General features: G+C 48.4%; 1 protein-coding gene across 2 annotated transcripts in view; it reads right to left on the reverse strand.

Moving 5' to 3' along the window:
* Positions 1 to 15,361, reverse strand: part of SAXO6 (stabilizer of axonemal microtubules 6) — a 621,602-nt gene that overhangs the window by 126,205 nt on the left and 480,036 nt on the right. For both annotated transcript variants that reach the window (XM_085653468.1, XM_085653467.1), the window contains one exon: positions 5,804 to 6,050. In XM_085653468.1, coding sequence (XP_085509594.1) covers positions 5,804 to 6,050 — 247 coding nt within the window. The remainder of the gene's footprint in view (positions 1 to 5,803; positions 6,051 to 15,361) is intronic.

Genomic DNA, 15,361 nt, shown 5'->3' on the forward strand with positions numbered 1-15,361 from the left:
TGCTGAAGTTAATAAGATGGTGGTCAGACCAGCCAGAGGGCAAGGTGGCAATACAGCTAAGTTCCCTGATGTTGGATATTATGGGATCCAACAGGTGGCCCGCTATGTGAGTAGGGATAGAATTTATCAGGGACAGGTTTAGCGCCTTAAGGTCTTCCAACAGGTTAGAACATGAGGGGATGGTGGGATCTTCTAGATGCAGGTTTAAATCACCCAACAAGGAAAAATTGCTAGATGACATGTAGTAGGGAGTAATAAGATTGGCAAAGTTGGATACCCATTGAGAGGAATTGCCTGGTGGTCGATAGATCAGAAGGCCTGACATTGTAAAATTGGGATTCAAGGAGATTTTGAAAAGACCTGCTTCACAGTCTGGGATCGATACCGGTTCCAAAGTGCATTTTAGTTCTCTGTTAAAGATGATGGCTATCCCACCCCCTACCTGTTTTTCCCTGTCTATTCTGACAATGGCGTAGTTATCGGGGAGGGCAGTAGCAACATCCGGGCCGGCGCTGTCATGCAACCAGGTCTCGGTTAGGAAAAGGGCACTAGGACCTTTTTCCGCAAGGAGGTTGAATATATCATGTTTATGTTTGGGCAGTGATCGACAATTTGTGCTATAAAAAACATAAGTCAGCGGTTCGATTTTACGTAATAGTTTTCTTTTCCTGTGTCTCCTAGATGGGTCAGGGTGGGGTTGGCGAATGGTGGTGGATAGTTTACATTCAGAGCAAGCTCGTGTTCCGACTTTATGGAGGTTAAATATAGAGCACCTCGGATTTGGGGTAGGGCGCAGCGCTTTCAAAGCGGATGACGATCTTACCAGCCTTGGGGATGAAAAGGGAGTGGGAGCCTCTGCCTCGTGCCCCGGCCTGGCACGGACGGGCACAGACGGGCTAGTCTTTGGCGTGTCTTCGGCGTGCTGATGGTGTGCCTGCTGCGCTCGACCGCTGCGCTGTCGAGTAGTGAGCATGGTAAAGAGGTGGAAGATGGAGTGGGCGTGGCCCCGAGTCACGTGGGTGGGATGACGCTGAGTATGGATTTTAATCTTCCCCCTCAGCTGCTGAGATAGTGTAGCGAAACCAAGTTGCAGTTTTAGGTTTGTAAATCAACATAAAACGAATGTGCAAATAAAAACAAAGTTAAAAGAGCGAGTTTTACAGCAAAACACACACACCCCGGCTTCCGCCTCAGGGTACTTGGCTGGTCAACACCGGCTAAAAAAATAGCGCGGCCTTTGAAGCTTCCTGGAGTGGGCGTGGCTACCTGGGTGGGCGTGGCCCCGAGTCACGTGGGTGGGATGACGCTGAGTATGGATTTTAATCTTCCCCCTCAGCTGCTGAGATAGTGTAGCGAAACCAATTTGCAGTTTTAGGTTTGTAAATCAACATAAAACGAATGTGCAAATAAAAACAAAGTTAAAAGAGCGAGTTTTACAGCAAAACACACACACCCCGGCTTCCGCCTCAGGGTACTTGGCTGGGCAACACCGGCTGAAAAAATAGCGCGGCCTTTGAAGCTTCCTGGAGTGGGCGTGGCTACCTGGGTGGGCGTGGCCCCGAGTCACGTGGGTGGGATGACGCTGAGTATGGATTTTAATCTTCCCCCTCAGCTGCTGAGATAGTGTAGCGAAACCAATTAGCAGTTTTAGGTTTGTAAATCAACATAAAACGAATGTGCAAATAAAAACAAAGTTAAAAGAGCGAGTTTTACAGCAAAACACACACACCCCGGCTTCCGCCTCAGGGTACTTGGCTGGTCAACACCGGCTGAAAAAATAGCGCGGCCTTTGAAGCTTCCTGGAGTGGGCGTGGCTGTCCCAGACCCGTGGCTGTCCCAGACCCGTGGCTACCTGGGTGGGCGTGGCCCCGAGTCACGTGGGTGGGATGACGCTGAGTATGGATTTTAATCTTCCCCCTCAGCTGCTGAGATAGTGTAGCGAAACCAATTTGCAGTTTTAGGTTTGTAAATCAACATAAAACGAATGTGCAAATAAAAACAAAGTTAAAAGAGCGAGTTTTACAGCAAAACACACACACCCCGGCTTCCGCCTCAGGGTACCACCAGCCACACTTTATGGTCTTTTGTGCAATTCAGAGGCTGGCACGGTACCGATGATATTTTCTCTGCATGAAAAACGAGCGTTAACAACTTTGTGCACTGCTTCCTATGCACTTACGGGGCAGCTCAGGGAAAGCGAGAGGGAGGAAGGAAAGGGTTAAAGGTGGGTGCATGGTGGGAGGGTGACTCGATGAGGGAAACAAAGCAAAACCCCTTTAGGGGCTTGCTTTGAAGTGAGGAGGTGGCTTAAGATATAAAGCTGCCGATTTTGGAGCTGGAGAGCAGGGTTCGAGCCTCAGTGTGGGATGTATCACCTAATAATAAATAAATAGCAGCCCGAAGGTGGGTGGGGAGAGACAAATAAAAACAAACACAACACCTTTGGAGGGGGCGAGACAGATAAAATAAAAAAGAACAGTCAAATGTAGCATTTGAAACCAAGTGAAACAAACAGTACAGAGAATCGAAGGGAGGAGGTGGCTCAACATATAACGCTGCCGACTTTGAAGCTGGAGAATAGGGTTCGAGCCTGGGCATGGGCTGCTGTATCATAAATAAATAAAGGGAGAGACAAATAAAACAAGCATTGACAATGCTGTATTAATAATAAATAAACAGAGTTCTGGGGGGAGGGTGGAGAGAGAGAAAAAACAAGCATTGGCAATGCAATAGGGGGGGGACATGAGAAGGCATCAGACTGTTGAGGGAGGGGGTGGAGACACGGGAAGAAAGTAGTCCGTGCAGTAAAGGGGCAAGTAGCCGTGGAAGGACACAAATGGAGACATGTCCATCATAAGGAGGGACTAACAAACCTACAACCAATTGGAAGGCAATATTTAGGACACAAGCCAATGAAAATGATGGGCGGAGAGTGGGCGGAGCTTCCATGAAGCTTCCACACTATAGGGTATACTGCATGTCTCGATGAGACAGTGCAAGCGCTGCCTAGGCGAGACCTAAAAATGACCAGGATGAGCGAAAATGATAAGCAATATACGTATGTGGTGTGATCTTAAATGTTGGATTTGCACATTGCATCAGAAATGAAAAACACACACCATCATTAACTACCTGTAAGAAATCATCTTTAAGGCCTTTCATAAGGTCTTCAGCACATTTTTCCATTAAGTCCCAAATTGGGCCTATCATATTTTCCTAAAAGAGCTGATGCACTTACTGCATTTATGTTATTAGGAGGGTATCCAATTAATATATGCTTTTATGTGGAAGTGTAGATGATGTAGCAGGGAAATTAATTATTCTTAAACTCATAGACTTTGATAGAGTCACTTGTGGATTTTTTAATGCATTTCTACTACACCAGCAAAATGTAAATTTTTCTGTGAATTTTCCGGGAATTAAACTTTTTCCCCATTGAGGAAGTGGCTCAAGCTGAAAATGTCAGGCGGGAGACTGGTTTGAGCCAAAAAATATCTGTCCGGTGTTGGCCTGATGCTTGAGTTTTGAATGGAAGGATTGCCCTCACATTCAATTCTCCCATTCAATTCTCACATTCCATGAAAATTTATAATTTTACACACCCCTGTTGTGGCCCTGCCTCACAAACCTATGGAGCAGCTTCAAAGTTATGCATTATTCATGAGTCTTCATACATTTACAAAATTCTGTCAATTTTACAGGTGTGAAAGTTTTCATCTCCTTGAAGGACTGGCTCAAGCAGAAAAGCTCAAGCAGGAGACTGGTTTGAGCAGAAAATGTCTTGCGGGAAATAGACCCTACTCAAATGAGTCCGCTTGCTGGCATGATGCTTTAACCGTTCCTAGGATGCTTGTTTCCGGTCCAGGAAGGACATGGCTTGGCAGTTCGGGCTGGACTGTTCCCATGAGGCACAGGGTCAAGACTGATTTGCATATGGCCAGGTCTAAACTAGGGTGGCATGGTGAGCAAAAGAATGATGGATTTAACCCAGATCTCTTGACTTGGGTGAATGTTTTGATTTGTTCTGCATTCCGTCTATCAATTGTGTGTCTTTTGCTTTCTCGCCCTAAGTGCGCCAGGTATGCCCAGACTTGGGTCCTGGGCTCACTGTGCCACTGGAATCAAGCTATCCTGGCTGAAGAGGGGTGAAACCCCGAAACCGTTCCTAGGATGCTTGTTTCCGGTCCAGGGAGGACCTGGCTTGGCAGTTCGGGCTGGACTGTTCCCATGAGGCACAGGGTCAGGACTGATTTGCATATGACCAGGTCTAAACTGGGGTGGCATGGTGATCAAAAGAATGATGGATTTAACCCAGATCTCTTGACTGGGGTGAATGTTTTGATTTATTCTGCATTCCGGCCATCAATTGTGTGTGTTTGGCTTTCACACACTTAGTTTTGAATGGAAGCATTGCTCTCATGTTCAAATGTCACACAAGAGACCGCAAAATTAATTTTGGATAATTTTGCTTAATTTTCAAGAAATTTCAGAATTTTGCACACCCCTGTTGTGGATCTGCTGCACAAACATCAGGTGCTGCTTCAAAGCTACGAATTAGTCATGGTAATAATGCAGGTTTTCTCATCATTAAAGTCAAGAAAATTACTCAAGCCACATAACGTAGTCCTGGAACCACGCGGACGTGGGCATTAGTAGAACTTTAGTATTGCAGAATGCCAAAGATCATTGGTGGCATCATCTTGGAATCTATGAATGGTAGGTTTTGTTCTGCAACCGCATCCATCTCACAGGAGGCCTAAAATATTATCATTTAACAAGTAAAAATTACCACCTGGAAAAGTTCAGAATAGTTCTAAAGAATGTCACTTTAATCATAGCGAGACAGTCTGTAAAATTTCTACAAGCATTTACTCCGCAAATTTACCGTAAGCTGACTTGCTCTATAAACATTAGCAGCTGTATGCTGTACTTGTCTCAGCAATTTTACCATTTGCAGTACTCTTCAATATAGAACGCTACTGCACAGAAAAAAAACTGTTTTCTGCAAAGTATATCATTTTGAGTACTATGTAGTTTTGTTCTAATAAGCATATAGGTGACATAAACTGTTGCATATCTCACAATTTTCATGCAAATGTTTGAAGTCGTAACATTTTGCAACTTTTTTGAAGATTGTCACAGAGTTTTGTGAAGGTAGTATAATAAATTGGCAACTTTGCAAGCCCCCGATATGAGAAGCCCCAATAGAATGGGGTGCTTTAAAAAGTACTGCAAATAAATAAAGAGAAAGAAAGAAAACCATAGATATCGCTATCCTAGTTTTTACTTGCTGTGAGTTTCTGGCACCCGTTAGAAGCATACTCTGACAGGCCACTGGCTTTGAGCAATGACATCCAGCTGGTAGGCTGCACTTTGTTTATGGCACTGTATTTGCTGTATAGGTTCTCAGGAATTAAACGGCAGCCTACTGAGCAGGTCCAACTTCCTGGTACTTACAAGTGCTCAGGAAACTGGCTGGTATGAACAAATCTTGGTTTTGATAAAATATGTGAGATAGTACTACAATGATAAGGGCTGTGTACATGGGTTCCTCCTGCATGAACAGAGGAGCTGTCCAAATTAGAGGCTCTCCTTCAATTAAGTATCTTCTTTGCCTATGTGTTACCATACTTATGTTGTTCATATTCTAGTTCGGCCTCCTGTTTCTGTGGGCTCCTGAGGGTGTAGGAGAACAATTTCTTGCAAAACGAGCAAATAAGAAAGATAGAGCAATATATAAAGCCACATATACAACCATAAATACAAATAAATACATACATTATTAAGTCACAGCAGATCTTACCATTATGTTGAAATTCTGGGTCTCTGAGAGTTCCTTGAATTCGACAGGACTGGCTCCGGTATGGTGAATTAGAAACAACTGGAGACTTTTGTAAAGGAATAGTGTTCCAATGTTCTTGGTGTGCTTTAACAGGCAAAGGTATTTTTTCACAAACACCCTGTTTTGGCCACTGATCTACCCTCAAAGGTATAGGATCGATAGTTCTCATTCCAGCTGCACGTGGTGAAAACATTAACACATCTTCATCCTAAAAATATCAATAAAGCATTAAGTAGGAAGAAAATAAATATTGAAAACACAGTGTGGTACACTACAGTGATATTAATTCAGTAAAAGATTATCATAGCAAAAACCACACTCAAGCATACACTATCTTATGCTTGAGTGTGGTTTTTGTATACTTGCTATATGTGTCCCTTCAGGATTCTTCAAAGTGTTAGAGAGAACATAAACTAGAGTTGAGATGTGGAAGATGAGCTGATATGTTAGTCCTTAAAAGTTTGCTTTAAGTAGTAACAGATGCATTTTTCAAACTAGATTAAATGTAATAGAATGTGCTTGGTGTGTGTGAAAATGTAATGTGAAAATACTAGTCAGTACAATATGCAGTTGATGGTTATATTCAAACATTATATGTTTCCAATTTAGAGACACAGTGTGACAAAGTGATCTCCAGGCTCCAATGGCTGCAACTTAGTCATTGGATCAGGAATCCTACCAGGGTCTGATGGTGCTATGCTCCTTTGTGCTATTCATGATGACCTGTTCAACCCACTATAATTAAGATGGACAAAATTATACTGGGGTATCAGTGCCTGAAGTGTCAGAGGATGTGAGGAACAGGTACAGCTACATGAGAGTGCTGGAATCTGATAGCAGCAAGAGAGTGAAAGGCTGGATGCCAGCGGCATACCAGCAAGATACTGAGGAATGGAGCTGTGGTGTGAAGAGGCTGAATAAGAGCTGTCGGAAGAGAGTGCAGAGGAGAAGAACTCACCCACAGCTCCTACCCTATGGCCTGAGAAGAAGTGTGGCCCTCAAAAAAAGTATTCTGGGTGGGCTTAGACTTATCTGATGCAGATTTTCTAAACAATGTGATTCTACCCTGTAGCAATGAAACTTATTTTTAATTTGTAGTTTTTTTAGTGGAAAAAAAGTGCTCCATGAGATGTCATGTGAAGGCACTAAGTGTTTTTAAAATACCCCTCACACACTATGAATCCCATGGTGTCATGCTTCATCATAGGGGTCTTCCCGTCCCTCTACCGGGCGGGGCGTGCTACGACCAGCAAGTATGCGGGAGCACTGTTGTTTTGTGAAGAAATAGGCTATGTGTAATGTGGGGGTGAGAGTGGTAGGGTTAGTGAATAGTTGCAAAAAAATAAAAATTCTCTGGCTAGTGGAAAAAACTAATTTATTCAATTCCCTGGCTGAGAACATTAAAAAAGGGGGGATATGTAGGGGATGTACCTCAATCTGATACTCCCTACTGGGTCAACATGTTTCGTAAGCAGTCTCCACTGCTTTACTCATCAGGACCTAAATATGATCCCTACTACACTCAAGAAATACTAGGTTAATAAATTGTATGCCTATTTCTCAGAACCAAACTTCAAAAATTATGCAAGTCTGGAGAAGGTTTGTAAAGGTGAAATGACCTTTATCATTTTGAAATGACACAATTCGGTATCTGTAATGATAAAAAAACAAAAATAAGGTAAACAACCTGGTGGTTGTTCATTTAAACACATCACCATACTGTGGAGTCGCCTTTTCTGAAAAAATTTGATATATTATTCTTAGCAGAAAGGGTTGTTTTTCTGTAAATTCAATAAGAAACAGCCCGCAAATTACGGAACATAATCGCTGATTATTCACACTTGGTTGTGGTATAAAAACACACACACACACACGTTCGTTACATTCATCTATTGTTGTAATATCAAGAGTGGTGAATCGTTCACCAATTGCAACAAAACTTGTTAATGCCCGATATTTGCAGAACATAATAGCTGGTGTTGGGCACTTGGTTAGGGTATAGGAACACATTTACACGTTCGTCACACTCATCTTTTGTTGTTACGTAAAATCGTACATTTATGTCGACAAACATACTAGACGAAGCGGACTGAACCCCATACATTGTACATGTACGTAATGATTTTTGGGTACATACATTGTTAGGAATAATTATCCTGCTTCATGAGCTTGCACCGGAGGGAAGGAAGCCTTGTAATAGTCACTGTATGTAAAGTGGAAAAGCATAAAGTGCGTTAGCGTTTATCTATCACGCCATGTCATCACGGCGCTGATCACAAAAGACTACTGAGCATACCGTGAAAATGCCTAATTTTTAAAGACTTTGGCCTCAGTCTTACTTACATTTCGAAGGTCTCTCCTCACCTCTGTCTGCCTCCGTGCTGCTCCGTGTGGTGCGGTGCAGACACTGGCAATGGGATATTTAACCAGGTTCTCGATTGGATGTTGCCGGAAGAGGCACCCGGTTTGAAAGACTAGTGCCTCGCATATTTTAAAAATGGCTGCTTAGGGGGGGGCGTGGCCTGCTGCCGAACGAAATGGCCGCTGCCTTGTAGAGCTACGCGCACTCCGGGGGGCAAACAACATAAATCCGGCACATTAATCCTCATCCCACCTAATGAAAGTAACCTGCTGAGGTGTCGGAACTCTGCCTGCACTCGGAAGATGACTTGCCTTGCTCCTGGTGCCTTCCCCGCTACCAGTGGCCGCTCAAAATCCCTCGCAGCCTACATCCACGCCAAGACCGGGGACTGAGGTCGGTGCGTAATCCGACACCGCTATATGCAGACGCGGGCCCGGTGAAATTCTGCCCGCACCCGGAGATCGCCTTGCCTGACTCCCTTCCTTGCTATCGGCAGCAGTGTGGGACCCCTCGAGGCCTGACTTCGTGCAGAGACAGGGGACGAGCGCAGAAGAAACATCCGGCGCCGCCAGAGGCAGGCGCAGGCCCGGCGGTGCTTCCTGACAAAGTGCGCCCTGGGCTCCTCTAGGAGCATAGCCATTTACCCTCCGGGACCTCCCAAAGACCCGCTGAAGACTCGGCGGTATATCCGAACCCCCTGAGGTGCGGAGAGCAGGGAGACTCCATTGACTGATGGTTTCCTGCTGTGGTGAAGACCGACCCAGCACCGCACCTCCCCTCAGGTACTATCCTTCAATGAGCGCCATATTAACACCGTAGCAGACACTACCTACAATATCAAGCTCCACTCAGGCGCAGGGCAGACTCCTCCTCACTGGTGATCCGTCTGGGAGCCCGACTGGGGATCTACACACTGGTTGCAATCGAGGCGTTACCCCTGGGAAATACTGCACAATGCGCCGGACTGGAGATCCCTGCGGATCCCTTAACATATATTGCTGTTGATCGGTAGAGGCAGAGATCCTACGCTACGAATAAACAGGGAGCCGGTCCAGTCGCACTACCCTGAACTCTCTGAGACATTCCCATTTACATCCACGACCTTGGCCCGGCCAGACCCAGACCACAAATCAAAGATCAACCCAAGATTGCTGTGCTTGGGGGCGTGGCTAGCAGCCGATCGTAATGGCCGCTGCCTGACGGAGCTCCGGGGCCCTGGGAGTTTCTCCCCGTCAATCCGCACACTTCTCCTGATTCCACTCGGCCACCCATCATCGGCGACAGCTCCGCAACACACGCTCGACATACAGCGCTGTTCCGTGGCGCCGGAGGTACAGTGGAGGCAGCCTCGCGCTGATCGGTGATTCGTGGCCTGCAGGCGGCGCCCAGACCGGGACCTCGAGTAGGCGGCAACCCGAGAAACACGCACTCCGGCTTAGGAAACAGCCGGAAGTAGGGAGGTGGATCGTTGCCCCAAGACCGCGGACGTGGTGAGTACGGGGTCCGTGGCGGCCCGTTAGACCCCCGGAGTGAGAGGCACGACCAGGATCGACGCAGAAACGGACTCGGTGCAGGAAGAGGCCCAGGTGAAGGCAAAATCGTGCGCCGGGTGCTTCGAGGAAGTGGGGGCGTTGCACAGGGCCCGGGGATCCCGTGTGGATTGGAGGGACAGCTGGACTGGTGCGTTTGCTGCTGGCCCTGGTACATATGGTATTTCTGTGTCTTGGCGCCCATTCTTGCCCGCATAGCCAGCAGGAGTAATGGATGAGCGTGCGAGTGATTGCATCGCACAGGCATAACCGGCATTGCGGGTGGCCCCAGAAAGGAGGAAGTACACGCCGGTTCTGGCCTGGGCGCTGGGTCCCCAGCGTGTCGGTGACCGTGTTTTGCCAGCGCCAGCTCGCCCAAGGAGCCATAACCCCCCTCGAGGGACACATCAGCTGGCTGCGGGCAGGGGACGCCGAGGGCAGGCCCGCAGCTCAGGCGCAACAGTAGCACCCTCTACACATATAGCGCGAATACCTCCTCCCATCGTCGGGACTGAAACGCTGAGCAGGGAGCGGCAGGAAACCAGATAGGCCGCGTGCGGAGCTATTGGCACGGCAGGCAGCGGTGATTACTGTCCGTACCCTGTGGTGGCGAAACCAGTGCGGGAGAGAGGATGGGAGGTAGAGGCCAGAGAGGTCACTCAACGACACAGCTGGAGAAATACGCATACAATGAAGAACCGCCGGAACGCTCTTGGACGGAAGGCGTCAAGATGGCCACCCCAACGAAGGACAAGCCTGATGAAGTCACGCTGAGAGACGTAATGGCGGCCCTGCAGAATGTGCAATCCTCCATTGGCTCTATCTCTACAGACATTTCACTAATACGTGCCGATTTCTCCAAACTAACGGACAGATTGGTGGAGGTGGAAACCACAACGACGGCACTCTCCACCGAAACGGCGGCGCTACAACGACAAGTACAGCGCCTGGAAGCGGATAACAAGATCATTATGGCTAAGCTGGATGTACAGGAAGGACGCTCGTGTCGCAATAACGTTCGCCTTGTTGGCGTACCGGAAACTACAAGGAGGCCCAGCACTGGATCTCTTTGTGGAAGATTTAATAAAGAATAAGCCACAACCACGGGGCTTGTTAAGTTTCTTTTCGGTGGAGAGGGCATACCGCGTACCAGGGGGACGGCCGCGCCCAGGAGCTCCACCAAGACCCATTTTGGCACGAATTTTCAATTTTCGGGACCGTGACGCAATTTTGCATGCGGCAAGAATAGCCCCTCCTATCCGGATTGACAATAGTACCGTCACGCTTTACCCGGATTACACGGCGGTGGTCACCAAACAAAGACGAAACTTTCTTGATGTAAAGCAGCAGTTACGCACAAGAGGACTGAAATACTCAATGCTCTTCCCGGCAAAATTGAGAGTAGAGGCGGAGGGGAAGGTATGTTTCTTCACAACGCTGGAAGAGGCGCAGGAGTGGCTGGAGGGTAGGCACCCGGAGGCTAGGACTAGACCTTCGGGTAAACAACGTCCTCACAGCGCGGCTGACTCGTTACTGCCCACGAGTAGAGAACGCAATATGTCCGGCGACCGAGTAGCCGTTCACGAACTACCTTAATGGTCAGGACTGTACACCGGAACGTTGATATCGACAAACTGAGAGGACTGCAATCCTGATATGGAGTTGTTGGAGAGACATTTCTCATGTAATGTATGAACTTGCTATTGGGGAGCGGCTCGCCCGGGCCGCTGGGGTGCGGGTGAACGCACCTTACAGGTATGAGCGAGATTAGTAATGGTGGCAGTGGTGATATATCTTCCTCCCGGGGGGGCTCCTGGGGTTTCTCGGAAGTCTCGAACCCATTACCATGGTGCAAGTTCAGGGGTCTAAGCACTCTGCTCAGTTGGGGTGGCGGGCAGTTCTAGAACCGCCGGGCAGGGAGGGGGGCAGAGAAGGGGTTTCAGTGTAAGAAGTGTAGTTTGTTTGTTATAATTTTAGATCCACGAACTATCAGAAGGTGTTCCATGATATGCACTGGTGATTTGTCTAATGTGACACGCATTGCACGGCTTACTAAAGACACTAACACATGGCACACACATTAGCGCGACCTGAGGATACAGGTAACAGCTCGCTGTCACTGGGGGGGCCGGGCACCGCCTTGCCAATCATATCCTGGAATGTCAATGGACTGGGTAATAAAATTAAAAGAGGGCTGGTCCTCCAACACTTAGGGCCATATGTAGGTAAATCATTTTTACCGATTCTTAAATACCGAATTTTACCGAATCGGTATTTAAGAATCGGTAAGTTATATGTAGGTCAACAATCGGTAAACATTACCGATTTGGTAAAATTCGGTAAACATGAATCGGAATTTACCGAATCGGTAAATACCGAAGTGGTATTTTCCGAATCGGTAAATACCGAAGTGGTATTTTCCGATTCGGTAATTACCGAATCGGTAAATACCGAATCGGTAGTTCAAAAACACATGACTTGAATCAGCCAATCCTGTGCTACCTAAACCCCACCCAACCAGGAAGTGGCGACACCCAGGCAGGTGCACACAATCAGCAGACTCTGGAGAGGCTGGGAGTGCTGAGGAGAGGAAGAGAGCAACTGCCTGATTCAGCCCTGGAAACTGCAACAATGGCCAGCCAGGACACAGAGAGGGAAGGAGGGGAGAAGAAGCGAAAGCTGAAATTCAGCCAAAAGGAGCTGCAAGTACTGGTGGAGGAGGTCGTGAAGCAGCACCAGAAGCTTTTTGGCAAACAGTCACAGCAAGTGCCTGAGTCAGAGAAACGCAAGATCTGGCTTGGAATCCAGGCACAGGTGAATGCCATGGGAGTGACCCCCCGGGACATCGATGTCCTCAAGAAGCGGTGGTACGACATCCGTATCATCACGAAGAGGAAGGTGGCAGAATTAAAAAAAGATGCCAGCCAGACAGGAGGTGGACGCAACAGGGCACCAGCCCTGACAGAACTGGAGGAGCTAGTGGAGACAACCATTGAGCCAGAAAGCATCGTGGGGATTGGGGACGCTGACAGCTCCGCCAGAGGCACCTCCAAACAAGGTAAGACGCTTGCACAGCAATGTGCCCCCCCCTACCCCTATCCCAACTCCCCAAATGTGCAATGAGAATCCCACTCCAGTACAGGTGTTAGTGCATGCTAGCAATGCATCATGGGAGATGTAGTCCCTGAATGCCCAAACATGATACGATTAGCACAGAATAACAGGGCATGTGACACACAGTAGCGAGAAGCAGGCAGAGGACATTGAGATACTGTTTAGAAAATGTTTTGTCATGTCAGCAAATCAATGCTTCAGGTACACTTAGCTGATGTCGCTTTTCTGTCCACAGGCACTACTGCGCACAGAACTGCCCATGACAAGGGAGAGAGGGCACACCACAAACACAGCGCGGAGAAGGCCACCACCAGTACTGCCCAGGGAACGGCACCACAGGCAGTCACACCACCCCAGCCAGCATCGCCGCTCCTGCCAACATCCCCACTCCTGCAGGTGTCACCACCATCTTCACCACCTGCATTGCACAGGTTGAGGAGGCGTCCTGCTGCCAGGTTGGATGTGACAGACTCATCGTCTGAAGACTCGAGGGGGGCGGAAACGTCCACTGTACCCCAGGATGTCACCCATGCCAGTGTGCCTTCCGACTCTGAGGGAGCACACACAGTTGGCAGACGGCGCCTCAGGGCTCGGCCGCAGAGTCCACCTCCCCTAGGGCTGGGCCATGGAGTCTCCTCAGGGCTTGAGGCCACCATGGTGAAAATCCAACGCATCCAGGCAAGGGCAATGGTGTCCGTACAGCGACAAATGCGTGGCCTCAATGAGACTTTTGTAAACATTGACAAGGGCATCAGTGCCATGGCAGGGGGCATGGCTGAGATGGCAGCGGGCATGCGGGACATGTCCCAGTCCATCATGCTGTTGTGCTCAAAGTATGATGAGGACAGGGCAGCACGGCGCAGGGGACATCAGAGAAAGGATCTGACCTCAAGGGCAGTGAACCGGCTGGCACTGCCACATCGCTGCTCTGCAGGCGCTCTGTGGCGATGCAGGAGGGCCTTGCGCACTGCAGCACAGATGTGTCCAAGGGCATGGTGAGGGTCACGAGTGCACTAGAAGTGCTGCTCACCAGCCAGTCTGCAACAACTGGCGCTTTGGATGCTGGTGACACAGAAGACACGACCAGCAGGAGCAGCATAACCCCCCCTGTCCCAGACACACGTCGGAGCAGCAGGCGGCAAGGTGGTGCCACTGGTACCCCAGCAAGTGAGGACGCTCACTCAATGCCATCCCGCACTGGTGCGCGTGGGCGCAAACATTAATGCGTCAGGAAAAACAATGACACCATTGGGTGAAGTAACCCTTAACTGACATAAGTTTATTTCTTTATGTTGATGGAATAAGTTTTCCTTTGTGTCGTGGCGTAGTGCTGCCTGATTAAACTACGTTATGGCATCCGACTACTGGCTGTGTCCCCTTACTCATTCAGAAATAGTTGCATGTGATCTCTGCCCGTCTCACTCTCCCATCTGTTGCTGTTGGCACTCCTGCTGCGTTGGCCTCTGGCTGTGCAGACTCATCATCATTGTCCTCAATATATGTCATTTCGACCTCTGTACCTCTCTTCGTGGCAAGGTTGTGCAGCATTGCACAAGTGGCAATTATCTTGCAGCAGAGGATGGGTGTGTACTGGTGTGCACCTCCGCTTTTATGGAGGCAGCGGAACCTGCTCTTTAATAGTCCGAACGTGCACTCCACCACATTGCGTGTAGATTTGTGTGCCACATTATATCGTCTCTCACTCTGGGTTGATGGGTGTAGGTAGGGAGTGAGGATGAATGACCGCACGGCATATGCACTGTCCCCTAGGTGAGTAAAAGGGAAACATCAGTCACATGCCTCAATACACTATGATTTGCACTGAGTACTATGGAGCGTCACTGTTACTTACCTAGCAGGTATCCTTCTCCAAATTCTCCCGCAAGCAGTCGTGTGTAGATCCCACTATTCTGGAAGATGTAGGAGTCATGGCTGCTCCCAGGGAACTTCGCAACAATATCAGTGATGATGTTCCCTGCATCGCAGATTACCTGCACATTGATGGAGTGGGTGGACTTTCTGTTTAGATTGGGATGTGTGTGCCATCAATACAGCCAATGACATGGGGGAACTGTGCCATGTGATAAAAGTCAGTTTTAGTTTTCTGCAGTTCAGCCTGTGTGTTTGGGAAGCTGATGTAGTGGTGCATTCTCTGCATCATGCATCCAGGATCTTCCTGAAGAAACGGGACAGGCAACTCTGGGATACACCGCCCACCGCAGCTGTCACCCCCTGGTAACTGCCAGATGCGAGTAGGTGTAGGCTGCAGAGAACCTGCACATGTGGTGGTATGGCATGCGCCCTTCTTGTTGGCTGGTCCAGGAGTGGGTGCAGGTCCCTTATCAGGTCCATGATGGTTTGGGGGTGTAGCCTGTACCTTTCATGTATCTCAGTGTCAGTCAGTTGAAATAGTGTGATTCGCTGTCTGTAAATGCGTTCCTCCCGTCTCCATATCCTCAGTCCTGCTGCCTGTAGACGTAGGCGCTTTGCAATGACATACAGAGCGGCCATGTT

The sequence above is a fragment of the Triturus cristatus genome, chromosome 4_1, assembly GCF_964204655.1.
Source record: "Triturus cristatus chromosome 4_1, aTriCri1.1, whole genome shotgun sequence".
NCBI classification, from domain to species: Eukaryota; Metazoa; Chordata; class Amphibia; order Caudata; family Salamandridae; genus Triturus; species Triturus cristatus.